This window comes from Protopterus annectens, chromosome 5.part1, assembly GCF_019279795.1.
Source record: "Protopterus annectens isolate FY-2018-M chromosome 5.part1, PAN1.0, whole genome shotgun sequence".
In the NCBI taxonomy this organism is placed as follows: domain Eukaryota; kingdom Metazoa; phylum Chordata; order Ceratodontiformes; family Protopteridae; genus Protopterus; species Protopterus annectens.
The window spans coordinates 653,008,509-653,036,192 of NC_056736.1; the positions used below are offsets into that span (position 1 = coordinate 653,008,509).

Below are 27,684 nucleotides of genomic sequence, written 5' to 3' on the forward strand. Positions count from 1 at the left end.
GAATAACAGTTATTATAAGAGTTTTATGAAATTAATCCAAAAGAGATTTCAAACTAAAATGGAAAATATTAATATTAATATATATATAGTATAAAAGGGAAGGGTTGTCAAGAATTATTAATGGTAGAGAAATTGTGGTTGATATTATGACTAGAAGAGAAGAAGTGAAAATCATGATAGGAGACCTTAATAAGGCATTTGATACAATTGGAAATTAAATCCTACACGTAATAATGAAATAATTTAATATAAGTGTGAAAGTTAGGAAATTACATATGTCAGTGCATAGTAATAATAAAGTAAAACTACTTGTAAATGGCTGGGTAAGCCAAGAGGTACATATGAAAAGTGAGGTTAGGGATGTCCAATGAGTTGCATACTCCTCTCATTATTTATGTGTATGATAGTATGTGAAATAAATTACGAAATGAAGGAGGTGGTGTAAATACCTGAAAGGATTAGAATTCCAATTCTGCTTAATGTATGTAGATGACATTAAAATAACTGCAAAAAAACAAAATTTGGATAAAAGAAGTAATATTGCACAAATGAGTGTTTAGAGGTGATAGTGATGGGTTTATATTAAAGTCATGAAGAGGGATTACATCGAACGCCTCCTCAGCAACACATAAAGATCAAAGTCTGAAAATAGCAAAGGCACAGGCCAGTGATTTTTTTCCTAGGGAAAAAAAATTGCTTGGCCTAACCCATAGCATTGCCCTTTACCCGACTGTAGTGTGATCTCATAGTTGACATATTTAGTTAGGGGGGTGTGAGAGGCAAAGCCCCCCCCAATTAGTTATGTTTTATATAGTGTGTATGTGTGTGTGTGTGTGTGTGTGTGTGTGTGTGTGTTTGTGTGTGTTTGGTACTAGTGATTTCTTTCCCAGGGAAAGAAATTGCTGTTTTGACCGTTCACGGTTTACTGCATTCTGTCTTTATGTGTCACTGAAGAGGCATTCAAGGTAATGCCTCTTCGATATTTTAATATAGACCCAATAGTGATGGCTTTAAATAAAGAGAAAAAGTAAAGGTTTAGGTGATGTAGTAAAGATAGGGGGTATATATATTTTGCATTTAATGAAATTTCTGTGTTAGGTATAAAATCTGGGAATAAAGATGTAAGTAGAATTCAATGGTAAAAACAAGAGTAGAAATTATACAAACCTGTCTTTTCTGGAGGACATATAGATTATCATTCAGGAAAAATGCTTATTTGATAAATTCAATACTGATGGGGAAAAATAGCATACTTAGAAAGTATACTTATTTTGACAATAGTATTTGAAAAGGAATTATTGCAGGTATTTTTTTCTTGTATATGGGGTTCTATGTTAAACTCAGTAAGAAGAGAAGTGTTGTATATAAATAAAGAGGAAAGAGGTTTATGTTTACATTTTCAAGAAGATGAAACTTCAGAACATGTATTCTTGAATTTAAAACAGTAAAAAATCTATTGGGAAAACTTTATAAAGAAGATATAAAAGAAAGTGATAAAATAAACGTGGATATGATTAAATATGTATATTATAAGAATAAAATAAAGAAATATGTTAAAAGCATAGATAAAAAGTTATTTTATGTTATTGAGATATATGGAATGAAAGAATAAATGACATTATGTTTAATGGTAAATGAAATGAAGTAACTATGAAATAAAATCAGATGGTGGTTACAGAAAAATGAGTGGGGGTCTAATAGGGATGAAAATGTATGTTTGTAAAGGAACTTATGAATATGTGTAAACAGCTTTGTATATCTGTATATTTGTACATTTGTACATGTTTGTAAATATGTAAATAATTTGCAAATAAGAGTTGTTTTTGTATAAAAATAAAGGACCCATACTCTTTTGGATAGGTACCATGAGATCTTTTACATCCAACTGAGCTACTACCGCCTCAAGCAGATGGGGCTTCAGTTTAACATCTCATCTGAAAGACGGTAAACTCAGGAGTGCAGCACCCCCTTATGCTGTCATCACTCAGTCTTCCTTGTCCGAGTTTAGAAGCAACAGCGTTCAGCACCAAAGGCAAGTGTGCTATCTGTTGCGCACTGACACTGACTCTTCGGTTAAAATTATTAGAGATTTGTGTTTTTAAAGATAATTAACTAATAAAGACTCTTATCGTGATTAAAAAGTATTTACACACCATGTAGTACTATTGTTTTTTCTTCGCATATCCTCTATACCAAATTATTTAGCTGCTGTATTATTTCCATTAGGAATAGCCCTGTTTTCTTTTGGTTATAATGCAATGCAATTCTATTGTCTTTAATTAATTTTAAATTCAAAATACTACATTTAATTGTACTTCACATATTTTGGCTATTTAATGTGTGTTTTAGGCAATATTTAGGAAAGTTATCAAAATTTCATCTCAGCTTATAAAGATTACAACAAAAATGAGTGAATAAAAAACCACAAATCAAGTAATCGTGCATGTAAAGCTAAGATTTGTGATACTTAAAAATATGTATTAGAGACATTCCCTTAAAAATGAATAAAATATAAAAAAATTATTTTAATTCAGGGACTCGTTAGCATGGCAACTGGAATAGTAAGACTGAATGAGTAAAAAGCAGACTTACAGATAACAGTCTGAGATTGTGGGGGTCTTGGATTAATCCTTTTTCTGATAGTTATGGTGATCTCAGACTTAGTATAAATAAGTAGTAGGGGTGTGGGGGTACAATCTCCACAACATTGGGTGTGTAGGGGCTCACCTCCTTGCAAAAACAACTTTAAAGGAGAACAGCAGTTTTCTATTTTGTATTTTTCCATAGTTCCAGGTCTTGCAATTGTGAGTCTTTACAAAAGGCAGCCATAAAGTATTTTATTCCCTCATGCGTTATGATAAAAGATTTGTAATTATATTGTCTAAGAACATTTTATGAATGCAATCTCCACTGTTTCACCATAAAGAGCATTTGTAAGGCACAGAACATTTTGACTTAATTATAGTTTAATGGCAAGTATTTTACTGGCCAAACTCCTTACTTGAAGATTTGTTATTAATGTGAACTTTGGTAAGTTAAGAAACTATATAAAATATAAATAGAAGAGGCATTATAATGAGGTTAATCAACACTTGAAATTGTATGTATCGTTAAATGTTACTTCTTGTGGATCTTACAGGAAAGACAAGAACAAAGGACAAGTACCGAGTTGTGTACAGTGATCATCAGAGGCTGGAGCTAGAAAAGGAATTTCATTCCAGCAGGTATATCACCATCAGAAGGAAAGCAGAGTTGGCGGTTTCTTTGGGGCTCTCTGAAAGGCAGGTATGTGCTTTAAATTAGGTCTCTGCATCATATTCAAGTGACTGTATTGAAATGGTTAGTCTATGGTCATGAGCAGACTTACTGAATTTGAAAAATAAATGTTGGCTTTCATATTAAGTCTCTCTATTCCTTGTTTCCTTAATCGTCATGTTTCCTGTTCTTTTTTCATCAAATGCCTGTATTTGTCATGCTTATTAAAGTACTGGGAGGTCATGTAACACACAGTGTAATGGATAGCATCTTTAGCAAAACATAAAACTATGTGGCATCGACTCCCTAATAATATTGGAAAGGTCACTGATCATACCTCATTCCCAGTCACATTACATAAAACTCTTAATTGAATAAGGACAATGTGAATACTTAAAAACTCTCACTGTCTTCATCTGAATACGAAAGAAACATCCCACTAGGCCTGGTAACCATTTCAACAACCTCTATACTGTGTCACAACAAAGCAAACAAATTGTCACCTTGAAGCACATTTATTTCAAACAGGTATGTACTGCTCTCAAACATATCTCTCAACTGTCCAGAATTCTGCAGAAAATCCAGATTTTTGGCTTGTATGTTTGGTCTAGTCTTCATAACATTTGTGGTTTTCTGGCAAATTATTGAGTATTGAAGTCACTAACAAATGACAGGCATTTCAGTTTCAGAATTCATTTTCTTCAGAAAGTGCATGCTAATGCAAAATTTGTTATTTTATCAACTTTATGAGTTTATAAGTGCGATACTTAAAATCTGTCCCTGATTGTTGGCCTTTGTACCCATAATTTTGACTTGGTGCACAATTCCTGCACTACGTTTTTGACAAGTATGCTATTACATAATGAGGTAGCTCACCCCAGGACACCTTTTAATACTTGAACCATTTCATTGAGTGTTAGGAAATCTTAATTTCTGTTAAAACACAATAACTTGTCTTTTATTCACTTGTGTTCCATTTGGTGCATTAATATATGGAAACATATACATTAAGAAATATATTAGGTATTGTCTATTTGTCTGTTATTCTCAAGGTCCAAAATATGAACATATAAAGTTCTGCTGTATCATATGTATACTACTGCTCCAGAAAAGCAGATTATCCTAGCCTCACCTCCCTAAGACTTGATTCCATGACAATGCTGGCAGTTCCATTGAAAAGAATTGTTGGGAAATGTGTAGGCACTAAGTGCCATTTCTAGGTGTTTTCCCCCTTATAGTGCAACAATGGAGTTCATTATAATAGTAAGGGGGTGGCAACAGTACTAGAATTTTTTTTTTATTCTATTCTTTGTTTACATTTTCAGTCTGGCTTTCAGAGCATGTCCCAGCTTTGGCTGTGGGGGTTGGGGGAGGGGCACTTATAGGAAGCTTCAATGATCTTAGTCAAACTTCATCTCAAGTTGCAGTTGAACTCACAACAGCAAGCAATAGATTAATTTTAAACAATGAAGTCCAAAACGTACTGTCATAATGGGGGCTGTACAGTATGGCAACCTGTGATAGTTATACATACTAATGCTGAGATTGCTTTACAATGGAGTAAGGGGTATATGTCAAGAGACTGCTAGGATTTAGCTTGAATTCACTAAACTGCACTCTTGATTATACTACTTGCGGTTATGCTATGCAGAATAACTAAAGGAAATAAAGAGCTGCATATCTGAGATAAGCTTTTTGATGAGTTCATAAAAAGTAAATACTGAGAGTCTTGCCTAAACTCCCAACACAAAAACACACAAAAATATAATAACCTTATTGTTTCCCCATGATCAGGGACTGAAAACGTTGACAGAAACTGAATGTTGTTAATTATGTTCACCAGAGGGAATGAAAACAGGGCTGCATAAAGTAAATTGAAACCAGGAGTAGGGCTGAAGATGACATGGAAGTGGGTGGTGACAACATGAAGGTATCAGGACAAGTTTCTTTCAGTCAGAATTTTAGACTCTGGGATTGTCCCTTTAAGGGATTCTCAGCTGTCTACTCATAGCAAAAGTATATATATATATATATATATATATATATATATATATATATACATTTTTATATGCTTGTCCTTGTCTCTATCTGTCTATAGATAAATTGAGAGAGAGATACATATAAATATGTATATCTACTGTTTCTAACTTGAACCTGTTAAAATATTATTTCTGAAAAACACACTGTACAAAAATGTATGTTAATATGTTTTACACAGATGTAAATATTTTGTCGTCTGTATGTTTTGCATTGTGTCTGGAGTCTAGCTCACAATTCCTTTTGAGTTTTACAAATGCTGCAACATGAACACATTTTTCCAATTAACCTTCCTTTCCCAACATTAATTACCTCACAGACCATAGGCAGCAAACTTAGTTATTTCTTGACAAAGTGATGATTGCTTTACATTTCCCCATTTTATTCCTTTGTTAACTGCTTAAGTAAAGTGATCCTCAGCCCCTTTTCAGCCAAAACCCTGGAAAGAAGGGCAAAAGTAAATATCATATACATGGATAGTTTAGAGTAGCCAATCAGTAAGCATGTTTTTGGGGGCAGGAGATAATCAGAGAACTGAGAGAATAAAACATGCAGACACAGGAAGAATATACAAACTCTACATAGGTTAGTACTAGGCAAACTGTCCTTGCAAGACATTTTAAGCCTAGCAAATTATCCCCTGTGAGATTCAAACCCTGTACCTTGTGTTTGTAAGGCAAACACCTTAACCATTAGGCCACCCTCCCAACCCCTATGACCAGAAGACAAGATTGAATACTGGTCTTCAGATCAGCCCCAAATGTCTAAGTACAAGCATGTATCTTAGAGTTATGCATGGAAGAGCTCTCTGCATCTTGACATAATGAAACACACAAAAAAATGGGAAGGATAAGTAGCCATGAATATCAGCTTGATCCAAACACATGTAACAAGGCTTCTTTGAAGCAAGTACACATTTTGCCAGTGATTGTGTATATTAAGACACACCAGGATACACTGCAGCAAATGCAGCCCCCCCATGTGATGCAAGTTATGATGTGGGCTCCCAGACTGCATTGCAATTGCAGTCCAGTTAAATACATCTTAAAGACTTAAAGATGTCTGTAAGTTTTATATAAATTGTTTTCCCTTACTTACCTGTTGTAATAAGCACAACCCGCGGTGGTGGTGCTGCGGCAGCGTTGTCGCCTCACAGTAAGACGCTGTCCGGTTCGACTCTCAGCTAGAGCGTCTTCTGCGTGGAGGTATGCATGAATGGGCGTACCTTTGTTGAAGGTTGTGTGTCAGGGCTGGTAACTTGACACGTAAAAATCAACTACCAATCATTAGCGGACCGGAGTTCCACTGTGGTGACCCTTACCCGGGAAAAGCCGAAAGACACAAACTTGTAATAAGCACAATTTACCTTTTATGATGCCCCCATTTTAATATTTAAAAAAAAAACTAATGAAAACACTGAATTACTAATGCCAGAATATTTAGTAGAGAGAAAGAGAAACAATGCAGAGTGCACAACAAAATCAGTAGTATACATACTGAAACAATGAGCTACTACTACAAAAATTTGTAGAGCTAAAAACACTTTTAAATTGAAAAGATGGTGAAAACATTTATAACAACAGTAACTAGCATCCAAAATATCCATTTTGAAACAGCTATAAATATGCAGTTAAGCAGCTCAGGAGGAAGAGCACAAACCGTGAGTGTAATGGAGGAATGTTTTACTATGTGCTAGAATTAGTTTTGGGGAGAATGTTTTCATGATTTCCTGCCATCGCATGCTCCTGGTATAAATAGATGTCAGACAATTTATTCTCAGATGTGACCATTTCATTGGATCTATATCTGTTTGGGTCTATGTTCACACATTGAACAAAAACTTCATTTCATGGCTATTCCATGAACAGTAATCTGCGAATGTCGCTTTCATCGCAGAGTAAAATCATCATTAAAAAATCATCAAAAGGTAATAACTGGCCAACAACAAGGAAGTACTGCACAGTTTATGGTAACCTAAACAAAACATTTTAAAATGTGCCCTTTTCCCCACTGTACTGTGATCTCAGACTTGGTATTTATAGTCGGGAGGGGGTGCTTTTCTTCGATGTGTGAATATACACTCATATCTGTTCCTCCATATAAGTTTATTCAAGTAAGGAGCATGCCCCAGGGCTTTTATCACCTGAGTAGTGCTACTTGTTTGTTGCATGCTAGAGATCAGGTATATCCATCTATTCCCTCAGGTGAAGGCCACTTGACTTCCATTACTCTCTCAACTACCTACATCACATTAACAGAATCAAAAGGAAATGAGACTCCTTTGACTCCTTCCTTCTCTAGTGATCCACAAAAGTCTAAAGATATTTATGTGAAATTAAAAACAATATAGTCCTCCTCCCTGGATGTTTCTCCCAAATCATTTGCTTGGGTACTGACAATATGCTTTTTTGACTTCTGTGTTTGTACCATTCCCTTCAGGCCTGGTGAGTATGCTGTCAGTGTCTGACCTCTTATTTTTAGGCTTCATTTCCTATAGTTTTGGTGGGGAAGTATAGGGAACACTTGTCAGACAGGCAAACACTTAAAATTCAACAGAAATTTTCTCATGGGAAGTAGACATCTACCAACTGAATGCAAATATCTGAGGGTCAGGCATCAGTCCCCCAAACATCAGGGGAACCTGTTTTCATAGACTGCAAATATACAACTCAAGAGTACTTTGGCTTGGCACAAAAGACTGCATCCTGTTTTGGGTCAGAATCAAAAACTTTTGCTTCTAGGTTTATTTCTAGCAAAGCCATAAAAAGGGAGAACTCATTTTACCATTATCTGAAACTTCAGTGAAGAGGGTCACAATTTAACACATTCTGTCCAGATGTCTTTCCTTGTAAGTTAAGAATATTATGATATTTTCAGCTTAACGCTTAATAAATAAATAAATAAATAATTTCCTACGTTATATAAAGCTGTTGAACCCGGATTAGCTCAAACATTTTGCCGCAGTCCAATCTCTAGATCAGCCCTATCATTTTGTGACAGACATCTGATGCCTTGCAACCTGCTCCTACAAGGCCTGACAGGTTATGCATAGTTCTTAAAGAATAAAGCTACCTGAGTAAAAACCCAGTGACTGGTCCAGTTACAACAGAGCCCATGTCTGATGAAGGGTCAGTCATAACCCCAGCTTTAAGTTCATTACCAATATTTGAAGATGGCACTGTACTTGGTAGATGAGAAAAAAGTGTACTCTTCATCTGCTTTACTTATCAAGGCAATAAATTACCAGACTCATTAACTCATACAGTGCATGACCTTTTGGGATCTGTACAAACACTATTCAGTTGTAGCCTCCAATCAGGCTTCATGTCAAATCAATGGAGAACTGTAACTTGTTATCCCACTACACAATGGCAGGCTGTTCATGGACCTAGGAAATTAGCGACCCATAAGCCTGACTAGTGTCATATTCAAGGCCATGGAAAGAATTGTCATGGACATTATTTATAATGACACAGGAAAACTTCAGAAGCTGGATTCAATTCAGTTTGGTTTCATTAACTGAAGGTCATGCCTCCTCAACCTGGTGGGCTTTTTCAAGAACATCACCAAAGCAATGGATGAGGGCAAAACGGAGCATACTGCCTTCCTCAACTTGGCCAAAGCATTTAACACAATTCTCCACCTTGGCATTCTAGACAGGCTCACTGAAATAGGTATAACCCCCTAGTTCACTTGCTGGATAGCCAGCTGACTTACAGATAGGATCCCAAGAAGTTAATATAGGGGAGTCTACCTCCACAAAAAAAGCCAGTCACTAATCAAGTCCCTCTGGGCTCAGTGCTGGGTCTGCTCCTGTTTGGAATCTAATTCTCTGAAATCAAAGCAAAATTAAAAAGCCTCTGGCTGACTGAATTCACAGATGATTGCAAATTAAATGCAGCCATTGAATCCCCCAAGACATAAACATCCCCAAAGAGGGCCTGACACAGACTAATAACTGGTGCCAGAGTCAAGGTCTTTAACTCAATCTTAGGAAGTGCATAATAGTATCCTCTGGTAATATGGCCACCCTTGCAAATGACTACATCAATAATATATCCCTAAGAGTGGACACAGTAATCAGGGTTTGTTAACACATGTATAAAATGACCTGGCCTTTGACCATCATGTGTATGAAATAGTAAGAAAATCATAGCACGGAACACAACTTATAAGCAAAGCTATGACATCCAGGTCCAAAAATGTCATTATTCCATTGTACTTTGTTTTAATAAGACCAGTCATTGAGTACAGTGCACCCTTCAGCATGTACCTGACCAGTCATATGCAACAACAGGAGCAACCACATAGTTTGCTCACAAAAAGAGCACATGGTGTAGAAAACAAATCCTAAACAGACTGCTTCAAAGCACTGTTCTTCAACTCAGTCTCCTACAGGCTGCTGAGGGGAAACTTGCCTGGCCTACAATGCATCCTCTGATCCTGCCTTAATGGACCTGTTGCACATCCAGAAAACAAATAGCACCAGAAACACCCAATCCAGGAATCTAAACCCAGGCTGAAACATAAATAGCACATGCTTAATGGACAAGTATGTGTTTTATCAGCTGTCCCATCTCTAGAGCACTCTTCTCATCCATGTGAAGTAAAGTTCTACCCAGGACTTATTCAAGCAAAAGTTGGATCAGTGGGTGGGGTATTGCAAATTTACCCCTGGTCAGGCACCTATGTCTCTGTTAGAGACAAGAAACATGTAAATGCTTGGTCATTCATGCCCAGGTTTACCCTCCACATAGCTTGTGGGGCCAATACATTTCTAATATTTTTGAAAGCATGGCTAGGCTTAAAAAAAACCCTTAGGGTCATTAGCCTAGTATTCTCTTATGATCTTATATCTAAGAATCTAACCATTCAATGAGGATATAAAGACAAGCATTCCAAGTGCATCTCTGATTAAAGCTTCCTTTTTTACCATCTCAGAAAGTTCTACATCATTAGAGAAGTAATGTTGAGTAATGCAAAATGTGAAGCAAATGTTTCCTCATGCAGTCATTATTTTGCAATAGCAATCACCCCACAAAGAACTTGTAACTTTAAAGAGGATAAGATAGGCTTGAAATAAGATGCAGTTTCAAATCAAGTAACAATGGAAAGGGAGAAGACAGCAACACTGTAGTATTTCTTCATGGCAGGATAGATCTTCTTCAAGCCAGTCTTCAGCTACAGGCCCATGATTATTGCTTCTTCCTTTCATCATGCAAAACAAATTCTGATTCTCCTTACTCTCATTTCAGTGACATCTAATGTAACGGGCAAGTGTGACAGAGAAGCGGTGTCAGGGGAGTGTTGAGAGACTTTTATGGCAACCCATTGCCAGATCCAGCTTTTCCACATCAAAGCAACACATCTCAATGACCATGCCAGTTCTCCCAATGTTTTCTGGGTACACAGAAGCAAGTGAACAAGGTTATCCTCAAGGTGTTTCCTTCTTCCAAACAAAGAAACACAATGCAGGCCTGTTAAATCTAAACAAGTGAAAAATATTTATCCTACTCACTAGAGTCTGCAAACTACTTCAGTAACGCTCTGTGTCAGGATTCCTATATAGCAAAAGATCAAAGCAGCCTTCACCTGTGAAGGATTGTGAACCCATAATATAAGACTTATCATTTGGAGACACTCTCACTTATAAGGGAGCACGTCTAATGGCAAGAATATATTACATCTGTAGCCCAGAAAAGAGCTATAGAACTTCCAGGTTTGAGACTTCTTAGGCAGTAGCACTTCCTCCAGCTCAGGAGGCCCTCCTGGATGTATTCAAAACTGCCTCCCTGGAGCTGGATTTCCACCCCCAACCCTAAGAGACCTGACTGATTCCACAGGGAACAGAATCCTCACAATCTCCACTACAAAAGCCCAGTTGAAGATCCAGATCCAAAGTCACTGGATTCTGCTGGAGGAGATAGACTGGCAATCAAACACAATACCTTCCCTAGTAAAAGGGAAAGTAAGCTGTGTGACAGATATAGGAAGGTGCTATCAGCAGCTACGCTGCCTTTTATGGTATTAAACTACCAGACCCACTTCCTGAAATGTCATCAGTACAACAGCAAACAACTTATTGAAGACTATAGGGGGTGTACAGGACAAAGCCAGTTGTATAGGTCTGAATCGAATTCAAATCTGTACACGACTTGGAAAACATACACTACAAAGTAGATTTGATGTTGTGGATGCAGCATCCAGGGCTGCAGATAGGGCATTTGTCTTATAAAGATACCTATGGCTGAAGACCCATGCCCTATCTAAGGATGTAAAAGTGCAGCTCCTGAATGCCTTATTAAATAGGTCACAGATTTTTTGGACCCCTAGTAAACGGATCATTCAAAAAGCTGAAGGATAAGTAAGAGATGATGGAATCTGTCAAACACATGCCCCATCCCCCCTTCCCAAGTATACCAGGGTATCAAAGTGATGGAATATAACCTAACAGACCAAATTAACTATGACATAAAAAATATTATTAGACTCAGCCCACAGCAGACTGGCTTTGTCAAGGTTAGATCCTGTTTAATGAATCTTATAAGTTTCTTTTGATAGGGATACTCAGGCAGTTGACTGTGCACAAATTGCCCACACAGTATAGCTTTACCTCGCCAAAGCATTCAATAACATAACACATACGAATATAATAAACACTGAATGAACTTCAAACTGACTGTATGTCATCAGGTGGATAGCCAGCTGGCTTACATGTAGGACTCCCACTAAAAGAGTGGGGGGAGAACATCCTCTGGGAACATGAAGGTAACAGGGAGAGTTCCCTAGGGATCAGTTCTGGAACCTGTGCTTCTCGCTATCTACTTTTCTGATCTGAAAGTTCGCAGGTGATTGTAAGATAGGAGTCATCATAAAGTCCCTCCTGACACACATGCACTCCATTAGAAGCTATTACTTGTCAGTAGTTGGTGTACTAAAAATGGGCTCAAACTCAATGCCAAAAAGTGTAGCATTGTAGCATTTGTTAAACACCTGCTACCTTCTGCTTACAGAATAGATAACATACCACTTCAAAATGATAATGTTGTGAGAGACCTGGGTATGTGGATGGACAGCTCCCTTGTGTTTGACCACCACTTTGCAACACTGGTTAGAAAGTCCTTTTACCTTGCACAACTCATAGCTAAAGATATGTCTTCCAGAAATGAAGAAGTCTTCCTTGCCTCCAGACCCATCAAAGAATGCAGCACTTGGCAGTTAGGGCAGGGAGTTAAGGCTGTGAGCTGCAGATGTTCATCGTGTTACACTGCTGCAGTCATTACACTTGGGTTATCCTGCCATCAGGCGGTTCCCCAGTCAGCCTGAGTTCCAAAGTCTTGGTCCGGCGTCGGTTGCTGTCGCCTCCTCCCTGACGTCAGTATGACAGTGGTATATAAGATGCAGCCGACGCCATTTTCTTTAGTCTTTCTTGCCACGTGGTGCCCGAAGCAGAAGCAGTTCGCAAGTGCCGGTCAGCTGACTCCTGAGATTTTCATTCCGAATCCAGAACTGAAGTCTTCTAAAAAAGCTAAGTACCCCATTGGGGAAACTTTTTCATGCCTCAGGCTGATGTCAGTAAAAGTTAATAATTGTATTTCTTGTGGGAAGCAAATACTTCATAAGGACTTCCACTCCTATTGTATGCCATGCCTAGGCCCTGACCACAATGTCACTGGTTGTCGGTTTTGTGCTAGGTTTAACAAGCGCACTATTAAACGTCGGTTTGATTTTGCCAGACATTATTTTGGGAGAAAATTCAATTACACCATGCCGTCGGAACTTCCGATGACCGGAATGCATAAAAACCGCAAGGACAAGGACAGGCATCCGAGGCCCAAAACTGACGACGCGGCCTCTTCTAGGCCTATCGCCGGTTCTCCGGTTTTCAGCGAGGTGCCTACGCAGCCCCTGATGACCGCTTCCACAGAACCACAGACCACCTCCGACTCCCACATAGAGCTGGCTGGGCCTTCGGATACACTAGGGTTTCAGCTTTCCGATCCTAACCCTACAGAGGGAACCAAAGTAGCTGAGCAATCCACAGCTACAGAGGGTGTTTTCAGACCTACCCAGTTAACTATTAAACCCTCTGCTAAGTCTAAGCCCTCCTTAAAAGCAAAGAAACAGACACAACTCTCTCCAGGACAGGCTTTGCTGCCTAAGAAACAAATGCTAAAAATGGCCGAAGACCTAATCACCCTGATCAGGGGGTCCCATCCCCCTCCTGATAAAAGGCCCAGACAGGATGCAGACTATGAATCTTCCGACCAGGTGTCCATTTCCTCAGACTCATCCTCAGATCTAGGATATTCTTTACCCCCTTATGAGGATTCTGATGCTGAGGAATCATTTCCATCAGCCTCTCCACCTGAGGACTACTCCTTTGGGGAGACCTTACATACCATGAGGGAACATTTCCATTGGGAAGGCCAGGATTACTCAGAATCCAAGAAAAGGCTCAGAGACTTCCTTTTATTGCCTCAACACAGACCCCTTGCTATCCTGCCAGTTTTAGATATTGTGGATGATGTGTACACTGAGTCCAGTTTAAACCCTGACTCCTTTCCCCCAGCCCCAGTTAAACCTGATAGATATTACAGAGTCCCTGACTCTCACAAATTTATGTACAAAAGCCCTGTTGCTGACCCTGAAACTATTTCTCAGGGACCCAAAGGGATTAAGGCCTCATCAGCAAAAAACCCAGTTCCCTCTGACAGAGATTCCAGAGCATTAGACAGATGGGGAAAGAAGTATATACGTCTGCAACTTTAGCAATGAGAGCCTTGAATTGCCAGTTTCACATGCTAAAATATCAGCAATTTTTGATGTCTCAGTTGAAACAAAAGATGCTTCTAGATTCAGATCCTCCTAATTTTAAAGAAATGCAGGATTAATTGCATGCAGCTGAACAAGTGGGAAAAAATACTTTACAATGTGGGTTTGATTCTTTAGAGGCCTCCTGTAGAGCAGCAGTTACAGCCTCTGGCATTAGAAGGCATGCTTGGTTAAAAGAACATACGTTACCAGATCATGTTAAGGCCAAATTATTGGATGCACCTTTGCAAAAGGATGTGCTGTTTGGAGTTAAGGCAGAGGAGGTATTAAAGAAGATGGAGGATAAGGTAAAATCTATGCAAATGGTGAAAGATTTCTTACAGGTTCAGCCTCCTCGTTTTAGCAGAAATTGGCCAGCAAAGAATTGGTCCTTTACAGTCACAGATAGACCTCAAAGGGGCAGATACAGACGTCCAAGAGGTAGAGGTCAGGCACAAGGCCTTTACAGGCCTCGAAAATGGGGTACACCAGGCCAGAAAGAAGGGGAAGACAAGCCTCAACCTTATAAAAAGCAGCCTCAATGACTTTCCACTGCAGCTGCCAAACAGCTCTCTCTTGGCAGCCCCCTTAGGAGGAAAACTGGCACTTTTCTATCACAATTGGCATTGCATCACCAAAGACAAATGGGTTCTCAACATTGTATCTCAAGGTTACAGGTTCCACTTTCACACTCTGCCAAGGTTAAAAGGAATGCCAAATCTGCCACCAAATCAATGGGCAGAGGCTCAAAAACAAATTACAGCACTCATGGACATGAGAGCTATTCAAAAGGTGCCACCACAGGAGCAAGGACAAGGATTTTACTCAAGACTCTTTCTGGTTCCCAGAAAGGACAAAGCCTGGAGACCCATTCTGGACCTTTCTTCTCTATACACTTACCTGGATGTTCCGAAATTCAAAATGTTGACACTACAGCAGCTTCTTCCCATGCTGGGCAAGAAAGCTTGGCTCGTGACTTTGGACCTCAAAGAGGCATACCTGCATGTCCCTTTCAGACAAAACTGCAGAAGATACCTCAGATTTCTAGCTGATTCAATGCACTATCAATTCTCTGCACTGCCCTTTGGCTTATCTACTGTGCCCAGGGTCTTCACAAAATGCCTGGCACCAGTAATTGCATTTTGCAGGCAAAAAGGAATTCAAATTTATCCATACCTGGGCGACTGCCTGATTCAAGCAGAGAGCAAGGACATTCTACTAAAGCATCTGGCGTACGTAAAAAAGTTATTAAGTTGCCTGGGGTACACAGTAAAAGAAAAGAAATCAAAACTAGCGCCCTCACAACAGATAATATTCCTGGGTGCCAGCTTGAACACAACAGCCCAGATGGCTTATCTCATGCCAGACAAGCAAGGACAACTGACTCAATATTTTCATTTAATGGTAACAAAGACCCAACTCCCTGCAAGAAAAATTCTGCAGGTCTTGGGCTACATGGCATCTTGTGTACTACTAATTCCATATGCCAGACTGCATATGAGGAAACTACAATGGTACCTAAAGAGTGTATGGTCCCAATACTGTCAAAGTTTGGAAACAGTTATACCACTAATTCCTTGCCTTCAACAGGAGTTTCGATGGTGGGCTCAAGCTTGTCACCTCAACAAGGGACAGCCTTTCACTCAACCCACAGCCAGGCAAACACTGACAACAGATGCATCGGATTATGCCTGGGGAGCACACATGGCAGGAAAATGTATCCAGGGCGAGTGGCCCACAAAGCAGACATCTCCACATAAATCAAAAAGAGATGCCAGCTGTACAAAATGCAATTATAGCTTTCAAGGACCTGCTGCATCCAGGACAATTACTACTAAAGACAGACAACACCACAGTTATGTGGTACATAAACAAGCAAGGGGGCACACACTCTACCCCCTCTGCAGACAAGCCATGACCTTGTGGAACACAGCTCTAAACTAACAAGTTCATCTGCAAGCACAATTCCTGCCAGGAGAGAAAAATACACTGGCAGACGACCTAAGCAGAAACATCATGGACCCCCACAAATGGAAATTGGACCCACAAATATTCAGAATGATAACACAAAAATGGTGGAGCCCAGACATAGATCTGTTTGCATCCCCAATGAACTGCCAATTACAGAAATTCTGCACAAGGAGCTACCATCCACAAGCTTGGAAAGTGGATGCCCTCTCATTCAGCTGGAAAAAACTACAAGTATACGCTTTCCCTCCTTTACCTCTCCTTCCAAAGGTACTCACAAAAGCCAGGCAGGAAGAGCCAAAGATGATCCTGATTGCACCAGATTGGCCACGCCAGCACTGGTACCCAATCTTAAAGAACTCAGCACAAGAACCACCCTGGATTTTGCCTCAAATCCCACAGCTGTTGACACAGCACAACAATCAGATACTTCACAGCCAGCTAAAGACCTTAAATCTAGCTGCATGGAAAATTCCTTAGTCAGGCAAGCAATGCCTCTCTCTAAAGCGGTTATGGATGTCATTCTGGAGGGGCCTAGCACCAGGAAAGCATACTCGGATAAATGGAAGACATTCTGTGCCTGGAACCAAGCGCACAACCTTGACCCTCTAGTCCCAAACATTCCTCAGATACTGCAATACTTAACTGAGATGCTGGACAAGGGCCTCTCCTTCTCATCCATCAAGATCCACACCTCAGCTATTTTTGCTCATTACAACACAGATCCACCAATTTTTTCTAATCTTTTGCTCAAACAATACCTCAGAGGGGCTAAAAACATAAGACCGCCCCGTAAAGCACCAACACCAACTTGGGATCTCAACTTTGTTTTGGAAAAATTAACTTTACCTCCTTTTGAGCCAGCTAACACATCAGAATTAAAATACATCTCTTGGAAAACTGCTCTGCTACTGGCAATAACATCAGCATGAAGAGTTTCAGAATTACAGACACTAATGGCAGTGGAACCTTTCCTCATCTTCCACCAGGACAGGGTGTCTTTAAGAACCAACCCTACGTTTATGCCAAAGGTGGTATCAAGTGTGGCTCTAAACCAAAGTATTCACTTGCCAACTTTTTATCCAAAACCACAGAACAAAGGGGAAAGACTACTACATTCTTTGGACATTCACAGGCAGTTACGCTTCTACATGGACAAAACCAAAGCTTTCAGAAAATCTGAGCAATTATTGGTAGCATACGCTGCAGGAGCACAGGGAAAAGCCATTTCAAAGCAGACTATTTCAAAATGGATAGGACACTGTATACGTTTCTGCTATACCCACCATGGGAAACCTGTACCTAGCAGCATTAGATCTCACTCCACCAGGGCAACAGCCACTTCAACTGCCTACCTCAGAGGAGTACCTACCAAGGATATTTTGGAAGCAGCAACATGGAGTTCTGTGCATACCTTCATCAAACATTACCATTTGCCTTTATACTCCAAATCCAGAGCTGGCATCGCCACTGCTGTACTGCAGGGCCTTATAGCCACCCCTAATGCCTTATAGATCCAGCCTCCCTACCTCAGCTTTGGGATTCTACCCAAGTATAATGACTGCAGCAGTGTAACACGATGAACATAGTACAGTTTTGTATCTACCATAAATGTAGATGTTCGAGTGTAAACACTGCTGCAGTCCAGGTTACCCTCCCTCCTGCCCCTCTTACTTTCTGGTACTTACCTAGGTCATCTACCCTTTATTACCTATGGGGAGTATTTGCTGGTAACTAAAAATGGTTGTTTGCTTTTCTTTTGTATATTTTACTAGTAGTTTGAATTGCCTACCTGTTTGGGGGCACCTGACATCTGGGGCAAGAAAAACTGAAGAAAATGGCGTCGGCTGCATCTTATATACCCCTGTTGCACTGACGTCAGGGAGGAGGCGACAGCAACCGATGCCGGACCCAGACTTTGGAACTCAGGCCAACTGGGGAACCACCTGATGGCAGGATAACCCAAGTGTAATGACAGCAATGTGTTTACACTCGAACATCTACATTTATGGTAGGTACAAAACTGTACTTTCCAGTGGTACACGGTTGGATTCCCATCAGACCTCATTTGCCTACTTTGTGACCTTGAACAAGTCAATTATTTACTTTATATTTATTTATGTATTGCATTTATTGACTAGGAGAGTCCGACTGGACATATGTTGTCCATTATCAGCAAAGACCTGGGTAGAAAAGCTCCAGATGGTTGCACAAATTAACATATACACAACCTGGCAACTTAGTTAAGTATTTTACAATTCACTGACTTTAAACAAGCAAAATTTAAGTATAACTAATAAAAGTCAAGAAAGGAAAGGTGATCCCAGTATTGATGTAAGGTTTAATCAATAAAATTATAGTAATAAAGTAATTTAAGTTTTTACAGTTGAGTAGTTTATTAGAAAACTCACAGAGAAAATGCTAAAAGTAGGTTAGCTTAGCATGTAGCTGAGATAGTAACTTAACCAGACATCGATCCTGGGCCACCTCTGAAAGGAATTGTGTGTTCAATGAGCCTGCCTGGTTAACAAATGGGTAGTTCATTTATTTATTTATTTATTTTGCAACACTCCTTTTGGGATGTACCTTACTAAGCATATCAAGCAAACAGAGTGGTCCCAGAGGTTTGTAACTAAATAGATCAGGGGCTTCTTTAAGTCTTTACTTTAACTACAAGTAAAGACTGTAAGCTTTGTCCCTGTACTCAGTTTCATATAAACTCTTTAAGGGCGACTTGTGCTTTGCTTATTGTGGTATAGTGGATCCAGTAGTCCTAGAACTCTTATACCTCAATAAATCTAAGCAGTCCAGCTAACACTAGGACCAAAGACCTAAATCAACTCCAGCAAGTAGGACTAGGAAGAGATTTGTCCCACAGCACCTACCCCTTCTCTGGAGCAAACTCCATATCTGAATTAAACAGTGTGACACACTGTCTGACTTTAAGGAAAGCTGGAAAACTGAATGGGTATTCACAAATTCACCCCTATTGTGACTGGTCTGGCCCTCCTTGAAAAGAAAGGTAAGCCTAAGGTGAGTATTGGCAGGGAAGAAATGGGTTTGTGGCTTGTTTGCCTTGTAACTCCTATGATCCTATGATCTGAAATTACTACTTTAAATAAGGCCCATTTTATTGTAGGCAGAGCAAGGGTAAGAGGACCAAAGATAGGATGCCATCCCAGAATAGCAGATGGCTACATGAGGACAGAGGGAGACAAATTGGCCCTTAGAGCTCTCCATCCCACAAGGAATAGCTGTAAATATTCCAGCCTCCAGTCATAACAGAACAGGATATGTAGGGCAGTCCTAAAATATTTCCTTCAATCCCTGAGCAGTCTGGTATTTATACTAAATAAGGAAGAATCATATCAGTGTCCTTTCCCGAGAACAGTTTTTCTTGGGACCCTCCTGGATACCAACCTCTGCAGAACCTTCCTTCCCACAAAGAGGAAACAATATCCAAGTATCTAAACCACTGCCATAGGAAATTATGGGTTCCTGAGGAACACATGGGGCACATTGAAGGACCTTTTGGAAGCAACTGTACCACTACTGTCTTGTTTCAAATCTGAACTAGATTTGGTGGGTAGTAAAGGTCTGTAAAAAAAAAACAACTGAATGCCCTTCAGACTAATAATTCCAAGTCAGATACTGACTGCAGTAGCCTCAGACCAGGCTTGGGGTGCCCACAACCTGAATCTTAATGTGCAGGACAAACTGATGTGTCAAGACAGCACTCGGAGCATAAACATCAAAGTGATAGTGGCAATTGTCTATGCTCTGAAAACATCTGAAAGCATTCAAGGCAATATGGGTATCTGAGATGGTGAAAATAGTCACAGGAAACTCCATAGTGCATGCACAAATGGGGGGCCCACTCTTATCACCTATGCATGCTGGCCATGCAACTCTGGAACCAAGCTCTGCAGTATAAACTGTATCTATGGCCATCTTACATCCCCACTCAAGACAATGCCATGGTACACTATCTAAGCAGGACCTCTACATATCCACATGAATGGATCTTGCATTTGGAGACATTTTGAAAGAGCACAAACATGTGGGTGTCCCAGAGATAGACCTCTTTGCTTCCATGCTTGGGAAGTGGATGCATTCTTCCTACGTTAGAGAGGCCTCTTTCTTTATTCTTTCTCTCCTATTCCCTTGTTTCCCATGGTCATTAAGAAAATCAGAGAGAATGGGCCAGACATTGTACTGACTGAACCTCCTGAAACAAACTGCACTGGTTCTCTCACCTGCTACAACAATAGAGGCCCATTACATGCTTCTACAGCATGTGACCCTCCTGAAATAGTATAGAGATTCCCTTATCCAACTCTGCCTGACCCCACTGAATCTTCACAACTTGGAAGATATAACTGTTATTCTTTTGGCCCTTTATTCTAAGATGTTGCAATAAATCATTATGGAGAACAGGAGGCTAAGTACAAGGATCTCATTCCTAGCTCATTAGGCTGTCCTACCAAGTTAACTGGAAAAAGTTTTCCTTTTGGTGCCAAAGGAATATCCTTCACACAACACAGATGAATGTGCTATAGACCTCCAATATCTCTCAAGGATTTTCTTCACTGGCTTAGGTTACACTTCTGTGAAAGTGCACTGTTCAGGTATATCTGCCTGTCTACCATTAGAGCCTCCCTTGGTATCCAGACCAGTTGCTAAGACATTTCTGAGAGTCATCCTACATCTTAGACCTCCTGGGTAGACAGTACTGCATGTTTAGGATCTCAGTTTTGTGCAGGAAAAATGACTTTGCTACCCTTTGAGCAATCAGTTACACCCCCTGAAGTTCTTTACCTGGAAAACAGTGTTGGTGATAGCTATCATGTCAGCTAAAAGATAGTCTGAATTACAAACCTTAATTTGTAATCAGACTTTCCTTATCTTTTACAAGGGTAGAGTATCCCTTCAGAAAATCTCTCCTTTGTGCCCAAACTCATAGCAGAAGTGGCTCTGACTTAGACCATCTATCTACCAGTCCTTTTTCCAAACACTCACTGTAATGGTGAACACATCCTACATTGTCTAGATGTCCACAAGCAACCTAGTTACTACTTGGACAGGATCATAGACTTTATGAATTCAGACCAACTCTTCAAGGCCTTTGATGAAATTAAAGGGTTGCCTGTCTTCAAACAACAATCTCAATGTAGATAGCCCATTGTATCATTTTTCTGCCACAAAACCCAAGTAAACCCCTGAAAAAAAGATATCACACCACCAGGACCACAGCTACTATAGTTGTCTTTCTAAAGTGGAGGGAGGGGGCAGTGCTTCAAGCCACCTGAGCCTCAGCACAAACATTTTGCATCCATTATAAATTAGACTTGGTTTCCAGGGAAGGGCAGTGTTCATTTCAATCATCTTAAAGGTGATGATCTCCTCCTGTAATGAGCTGTAGCCACCTCCCAGACAGCTTGAAGTCCACTGTGGGAATCTTTCCTAATGTGATAACTGCAGCAGTTTATCCGTGGGAAGAACACAGCAGTTCTGTTTTCAACTTACCATAATTATTGATTGTTAAATGCAGTCAGTTTCATAGGTTCATAGGTTCATAGGTGTGTACTCAGCTAATGGGCCTGGAGCCTTTACAAGCCTAGCCCATAGGATTACCCTGGCATCGTGCCACCCAACTTTAGTTCCCAGTGCCTCTGTCGAGTAAAGCCACTGGAGTGATCCCTGGGGAGAATTTTGTATTTCCCATCCACTCATCAAGATTTCTCTTGAAGAGGGCCAGTGAGGTGCTCTGCTTGACATGTATGGGAAGTCTTTTCCATAGCATAGACAGTCTCTGGGTTATGCAACTCTCCCTTTAGCATGTTCTGTCGATTGTGGTAATGAGGTTGAGATCTCTGGAGCATGTGGTGCGGAGGGATTGGGATTTCTTTAGATGTAGCCTTTCTAACAGAGCTGGGTCAGACATGGCTTTGTAAGTCAAGCAGAGATTGCCTCTAAGTAGGTGATAAGAGACAGAATAGTTGGAGTTTTTTGAGTCTATCCATATAGGACAAGTGTTTAAGGCCTAGGATCCTCTTTGTGAGGTACTTTTGCAGCCAATCCAGTTGCTGCAGGTGTCTAGTGAGGTACATGCCAAATGGGGCATTGTACTCGATGACTGGCCTAATGAGGGAAGAGTAGTGGGAGACAATGACTTCTTTCTTCCTGGATGCAAAACCCTTAGTAATGAGATGTGCCACATAGAAGGACTTTCTGACCACAGTGGCAATGTGGTGGTCAAAAGAGAGGTTGCTGTCAACCTGTGTTCCCAGATCTCTTATAATGCCTTCTGTGTTCAGTGGGCTACCATCGATGTGGTAATTCATGGGAACCAGGTTTTTCCCAAAGGGGATGGTGACCCATTTTTTGGCATTGAACTTAAAGCCATGGTTCTGATACCAGTCATTGGTCTCAGTGAGGCCTTTCTGTAGGATGTCAACATCACTTGGGGAGTTAATTATAGCTCCCAACTTGCAATCATCTGTGAACTTTGTCAGCCAGAGTCCCTTCATGTTGGCCTCTACTTCAGAGAAGTAGATACCAAACAGGAGATGACCCAGGACCGAATCCTGTGGGACTCCACTTGTGAATGGTCATCAGTCTGACTTGGAGTGAGCCACTTTCACACTGTGGGTTCTACCTGTGAGCCAGTTTGCAACCCGCCTAGTAAGATAGGGGTTGATGCCTAGCTTAGTGAGTTTTTCTTTGATTCCCGAGTGGGGAATGGTATCAAAGGCCTTTTCCAGATCAAGGTAAGCTGTATGACCCACATTGCCTTCATCCACAGCTCTAGACTGACTCAAAGTAGACCAAGTTGAGCAGGCATGATCTACCCATCACAAAACCAAACTGTGTGGGATCCAGAATTTGGAGATTCCCTATATCCTTGTTTATTAGGTCCATGATGATGTGTTCCATAGCTTTGCATATAAGACTCATCAGGCTAATGGGGTGATAGTTCCCAGGGTCTGTAGTTGCTCCTCCTTTGTGGAGAGGGTTGACTGCAGCAGTTTGTACCAGCCATTTGGTAGGCACAAAGCCTGAGGTGAGGCTGTGATTGAACAGGGCACACAGGTGAGGTGCTAGTTCATTCTGTAGTTCATGTAGAACACAGCCAGGGATATTGTCAGGTCCCATAGAAGCTGTATTTTTGGCCTTGGACAGTGCTGTTTTAACTTGTGCAGCAGTAATACTGAGTGCCTGGCAATCTACTGGTATTGTGACTGGTCTCTTGGGGGGAGAATGGTAAAGTTGGCACTGAATCTGACGGCCAGTATATTGGCAATATCTGTTGGCTCTGAGGTATCATTGTGCAGTAGCTTAAAGCAAATCTGTGTATTGCCATGGAGATTCTTTACATAACTATAGAAGGCCTTATGGTTGTATTTACTGTCTGCTGCTATTCTGTTTTCACAGCTAGCTTTAGAGGATTTGATGAGGGATCTCAACTTTTTGGTGAGGCTGATAAGGGAGTTTTTCCAGTCTTGGGACTTCACCTTATTCTGCATCAGTTTCCTCCTTCTGTTGTAGAGTTTGTTTATGGCAGGGGACCACCAGATTAGCTTCATTTTTTGGAGGAGAATGTCTTGGTTCTATTGGGTATGGCGAGATCCATGCATTTGTATATGTGTTCGTACAGTGCATTGGTGTATGATTCGGTGGTCATGCAACTGATCTCCATTTGCATGGGTGCCGTGAAGTTTGCCACCTCTATTTTAGGAGCCCAAAGTTAGCTTTGGAGAAGTTTTTCATGGTGATTACCTTTGCAGGTGGGGGGGTGGGAGGGATGTGGATTTCCAAGGTGATTAGTTTGTGGTCCGATCTAACCAGGGTGGAGCTGACTAATGGTGTAGAGCAATGGTCACCCATGTTAGTAATGACCAGGTCAAGGATGTTGCTACCTCTAGTGGGGGTAAGAACGAGCTGGTCCAGGTCATTGGAATTAATGAATTCCAGGAAACACTGGGCAAGTGTATTGGTACATGAGTAGTTTTCCCAGTTAATGGAGGAGCAGTTGAAGTCACCCAGTATGAAAGTGTTAGGTTGGACCCTAATATTCTCCAGGGTGCTTAGGAATATGGAGTGTGAGTCTTGGGACATGGGTGGGAATCTATAGCAGGCTACGACCTGAATCTCTGTATTACCCAATGTTAGTTGCACCTGAAGTATCTCAGATGCGTTATATTGAGCTACCAGTCTGGAGGTGTGCGCATCCGTTATGAATATGGAAACACCACCTGCCTTTGGAGCTTTGGTCCAAGTTCTGGGGCTGATAGGTGTGAAATGAGTTACAGCCTGGTAGTGCAGGGGTGCTTTCTGCTGCCTTAAACCAGATCTCTGTTATGGCACAAATGTCAATGTTCTCATGGTCAAGACTATCTTTTCTCCATCCTTCTCCTCTACCTGCTGCAAGGGGGGAGAGGATTTATAACCATTTACCCTTCTCCCTCATTACTGAGTTCAAGTCCAGGCATCATCCTTGTCTTGTGATTTTTCTTACTTCCTACTTGGACATCACAGTAAGAGGAGGTGTGTCAGACACATTGACTTGTAGGAGCTCTATAGATGACCTACTCTATACTTTAGGGGGGGGGGGGTAAAAAAGAGAAGAAGATGGCCTAGACAGACATGACCTGGCAAGTGAAGATGTTCAGGGTGAAGGTAACATCAGCTCAGCCTGAGGGGAACAGTGCTCACCTCTGAAAGTTTAGACGGACATGAGATCTCAGCCTGTTAATAATTCAATAATGTGACTGCTCCAACAATAACTACACTTAGACATCTACAGTTGTGTTAAGTTGATAACAAAACAATATTTTGTCCCACCAGGGACCTTACAGAAAGTAATAATATTTGCTAAAGGGACACTTACTCTTTATGAATTATTTTGGGGTGGTGATAATAATAATTTAGGAACATGTCATTAGTTTCCACAGTCCTAAAAGCAGTTTGCAGACCATGGCAACACTACAAAACATCAGAAAGGTTTACTTTTTACTAGTCAATCACAGACTCCCTGATTACTGAGTCTGTGTTCTGATGGTCTTTGACTTCAGAAGAAATGAACGATTGATGTGAAGCATAGAAAGATTTAGTTGTGTTAAGTTGGTACTCTAGTTGTCTGTGGACATCCAAGGTATGAAGTATCTTTTCTCCCTCATTTTTACGTTTAGGAAAGAATATGGGGAGATGGATAGTTAGGCTTAAAGTTAACTTGGATACAACTTTAGGCATAAAATAATGATTAGTTCTCAAAGAAACCCTGTCCCTATGGAAAATGAGATAGGGCTGACCCACCATAAGAGCTTGCAACTCAAATGCCCTTCTTGCAGAGGTCGCAGCAATCAGTAAAACTGTTTTCCATGTTAAGAACCTCAAGTCAGCTAGGTTAGCTGGTTTATGCAGTAAGTTATTATGAAACTACTCAAAACTTAATCTGATCAAAATGTGATTATACTAGCTATGTTATGGGTCGTTCTGCCACTTCCATTTGTTTAAACATTTTAAATATATGTTTTTGAGTAGTGTTATGCCTCAATTCAATTGAAAGTGAGTCAGAATTAAGCTATTGGGTATACAGGTTTTATGCTAATTAACTTTTCAGATTTTTGGCCAGATGTACTACTTTTGAAGAGGGTTTTTCCAGATTTTTGCTATATACTGTTTGAGAGGTATAATATATTTATTTTAAATTAAAATATTTATTTACTTAAAGTAAATAATTATACATCCCTTAGTGATCCTGTGGAAAGCACCACAGCTTTTCCATTACCTTTCCATGAATCTTGGGAACACAATGAGCTGAAATCCTACATATATTAAAATAGTACAGTAGAAAGTTACTGACTGTTTGTCTGCTTGTTTAGAAGTGCAGCACTGAGTCAGAACAACATAAACTATGTTTTATCCTGTCAGGCAACCAGATATAAATACTGAAATAAGAGCCACATCCATCATTGCATAAGAGGGGCTGCAGGCTGGCTATGGGTAAAAGAAGCATATCACCAGCTGTGAGGGAAAAGTATTATTATTATTATTATTATTATTATTATTATTATTATTATTATTATTACAGGCAAACAGATATATTATTGAACTGAGGAAGTACAGTTGAGTAAGTAAACTTACCATACCAGTAGATGTTCAAATTATCACTGCTGTAGTAGTCTAAGATATATGAGTTTATATCCTGCAAGGATATAACAGCCAGATAGCTTCTAAAACTTCAGGGCATCTGCCATACACCCAAACCATTAGTCAGCTAAAGCTTACTGAAAAGACAGGTTTGGGTGCCAAGCCCTTCAGAGGTTTCATGGTAACCAAGTGAGGGAGGCTGAGCCCTCAAAAGACAATGTTACGAATGACAAAAACATAAAACTCTACACACTAGCAAAAATAATACACCAAGAAACAAAAGGGAGGGAGGAAGTGATTACTGCTACAGTGATCGTTTGAGCATCTTTTATCATGATAAACTTACTAACACAACTGTACTATGTTCTTCATATTGATCATTGCTGCAGTAGCAGCTATATGGGTAAATTGCTAAAACTTACATATTTTGGGTGGTGGGGTGCGGGAGCCCCTGGAGAACAGCACAGGCAAAACATGATTTATACCTAGAGAAGAATCAAGCTTACAGTGCTTCATAAAAGTATGTACAGGGGACCATATAGATGCTTCTAGAACGCTTGTAGAATCCAAACTCTCCAAAAGCCATAGATGAAGCCAAGGCCCTGGCAGAGTAGTCTTAACCTGCCTGGAATAGTTTTGCTTTGGTGAGTGTAACAGAACGTAATAGCCTTAGGACAACTGTTTGTAAGTCTTCTTACCTTCACAAGAAATGAAGAATTGCACTAAAGAACTGAAAGATTTAGTTGTGTCAGGTTAGTACTTGATTTGCCTGTGGACATCCAAGGTATGGAGTATCCCTTTCCCTCATTTTTGGTTCAGGAAAGAAAATAGGGAGATGGATAGCTTGGCTTAAAATAAACTCAAATACCACTTAGGCATAAAAGAAGGATTAGTTCTCAAAGAAATCCTGCCACTGTGGAAAATGAGAAAAGGTTGACCCACCATAAGGGCTTGCAACTCAGATGTCCTTCTTGTAGAGGTCAGAGCAAACAGTAAAACTGTTTTTCATATTAAGAATGTCAAGTCAGCCAGATTAGCTGGTTCACATAGAGCAAGTGTTAGCTTTTCTAACAGAAAATTAAGATCCCAAGGAGGGGTCATCCATTTTCTTCAAGGTCTCTTATGCAAAACTCATTTCAAAAACATTTTAGCATGAGAATGTATTGAAAGATGAGGATCCATGGGTAGACATGCTGAAATGGTGAATAAATGAACTTTGATAGAGGAGTAAAAAAGGCCATAGGATAGTAAGTCATGCAAATATTGTAAACCAGAGAACAACTAGTCCTGAATGGGTGCTAGTTATGTTGTTGGCAGCAACTACAAAACCTTTCCCCTTTGCTAATGTATGATTTTCTAGTAGCAAGTTTTTTACCTCAATTAGCACCTGTTATACATCCTCAGTAAAAAGTTAACTAAAGGGAATTGAGAGCCTTTCATCCAGGCAATCAACTGAAG

The 27,684-nt window shown here is 40.2% G+C and overlaps 1 protein-coding gene across 1 annotated transcript in view; it reads left to right on the forward strand.

The window, feature by feature from the left end:
• CDX2 (caudal type homeobox 2) overlaps positions 1-27,684 on the forward strand; it is a 133,434-nt gene that overhangs the window by 87,808 nt on the left and 17,942 nt on the right. Inside the window, exon 2 of the mRNA XM_044072878.1 lies at positions 3,140-3,285. Coding sequence (XP_043928813.1) covers positions 3,140-3,285 — 146 coding nt within the window. The remainder of the gene's footprint in view (positions 1-3,139; positions 3,286-27,684) is intronic.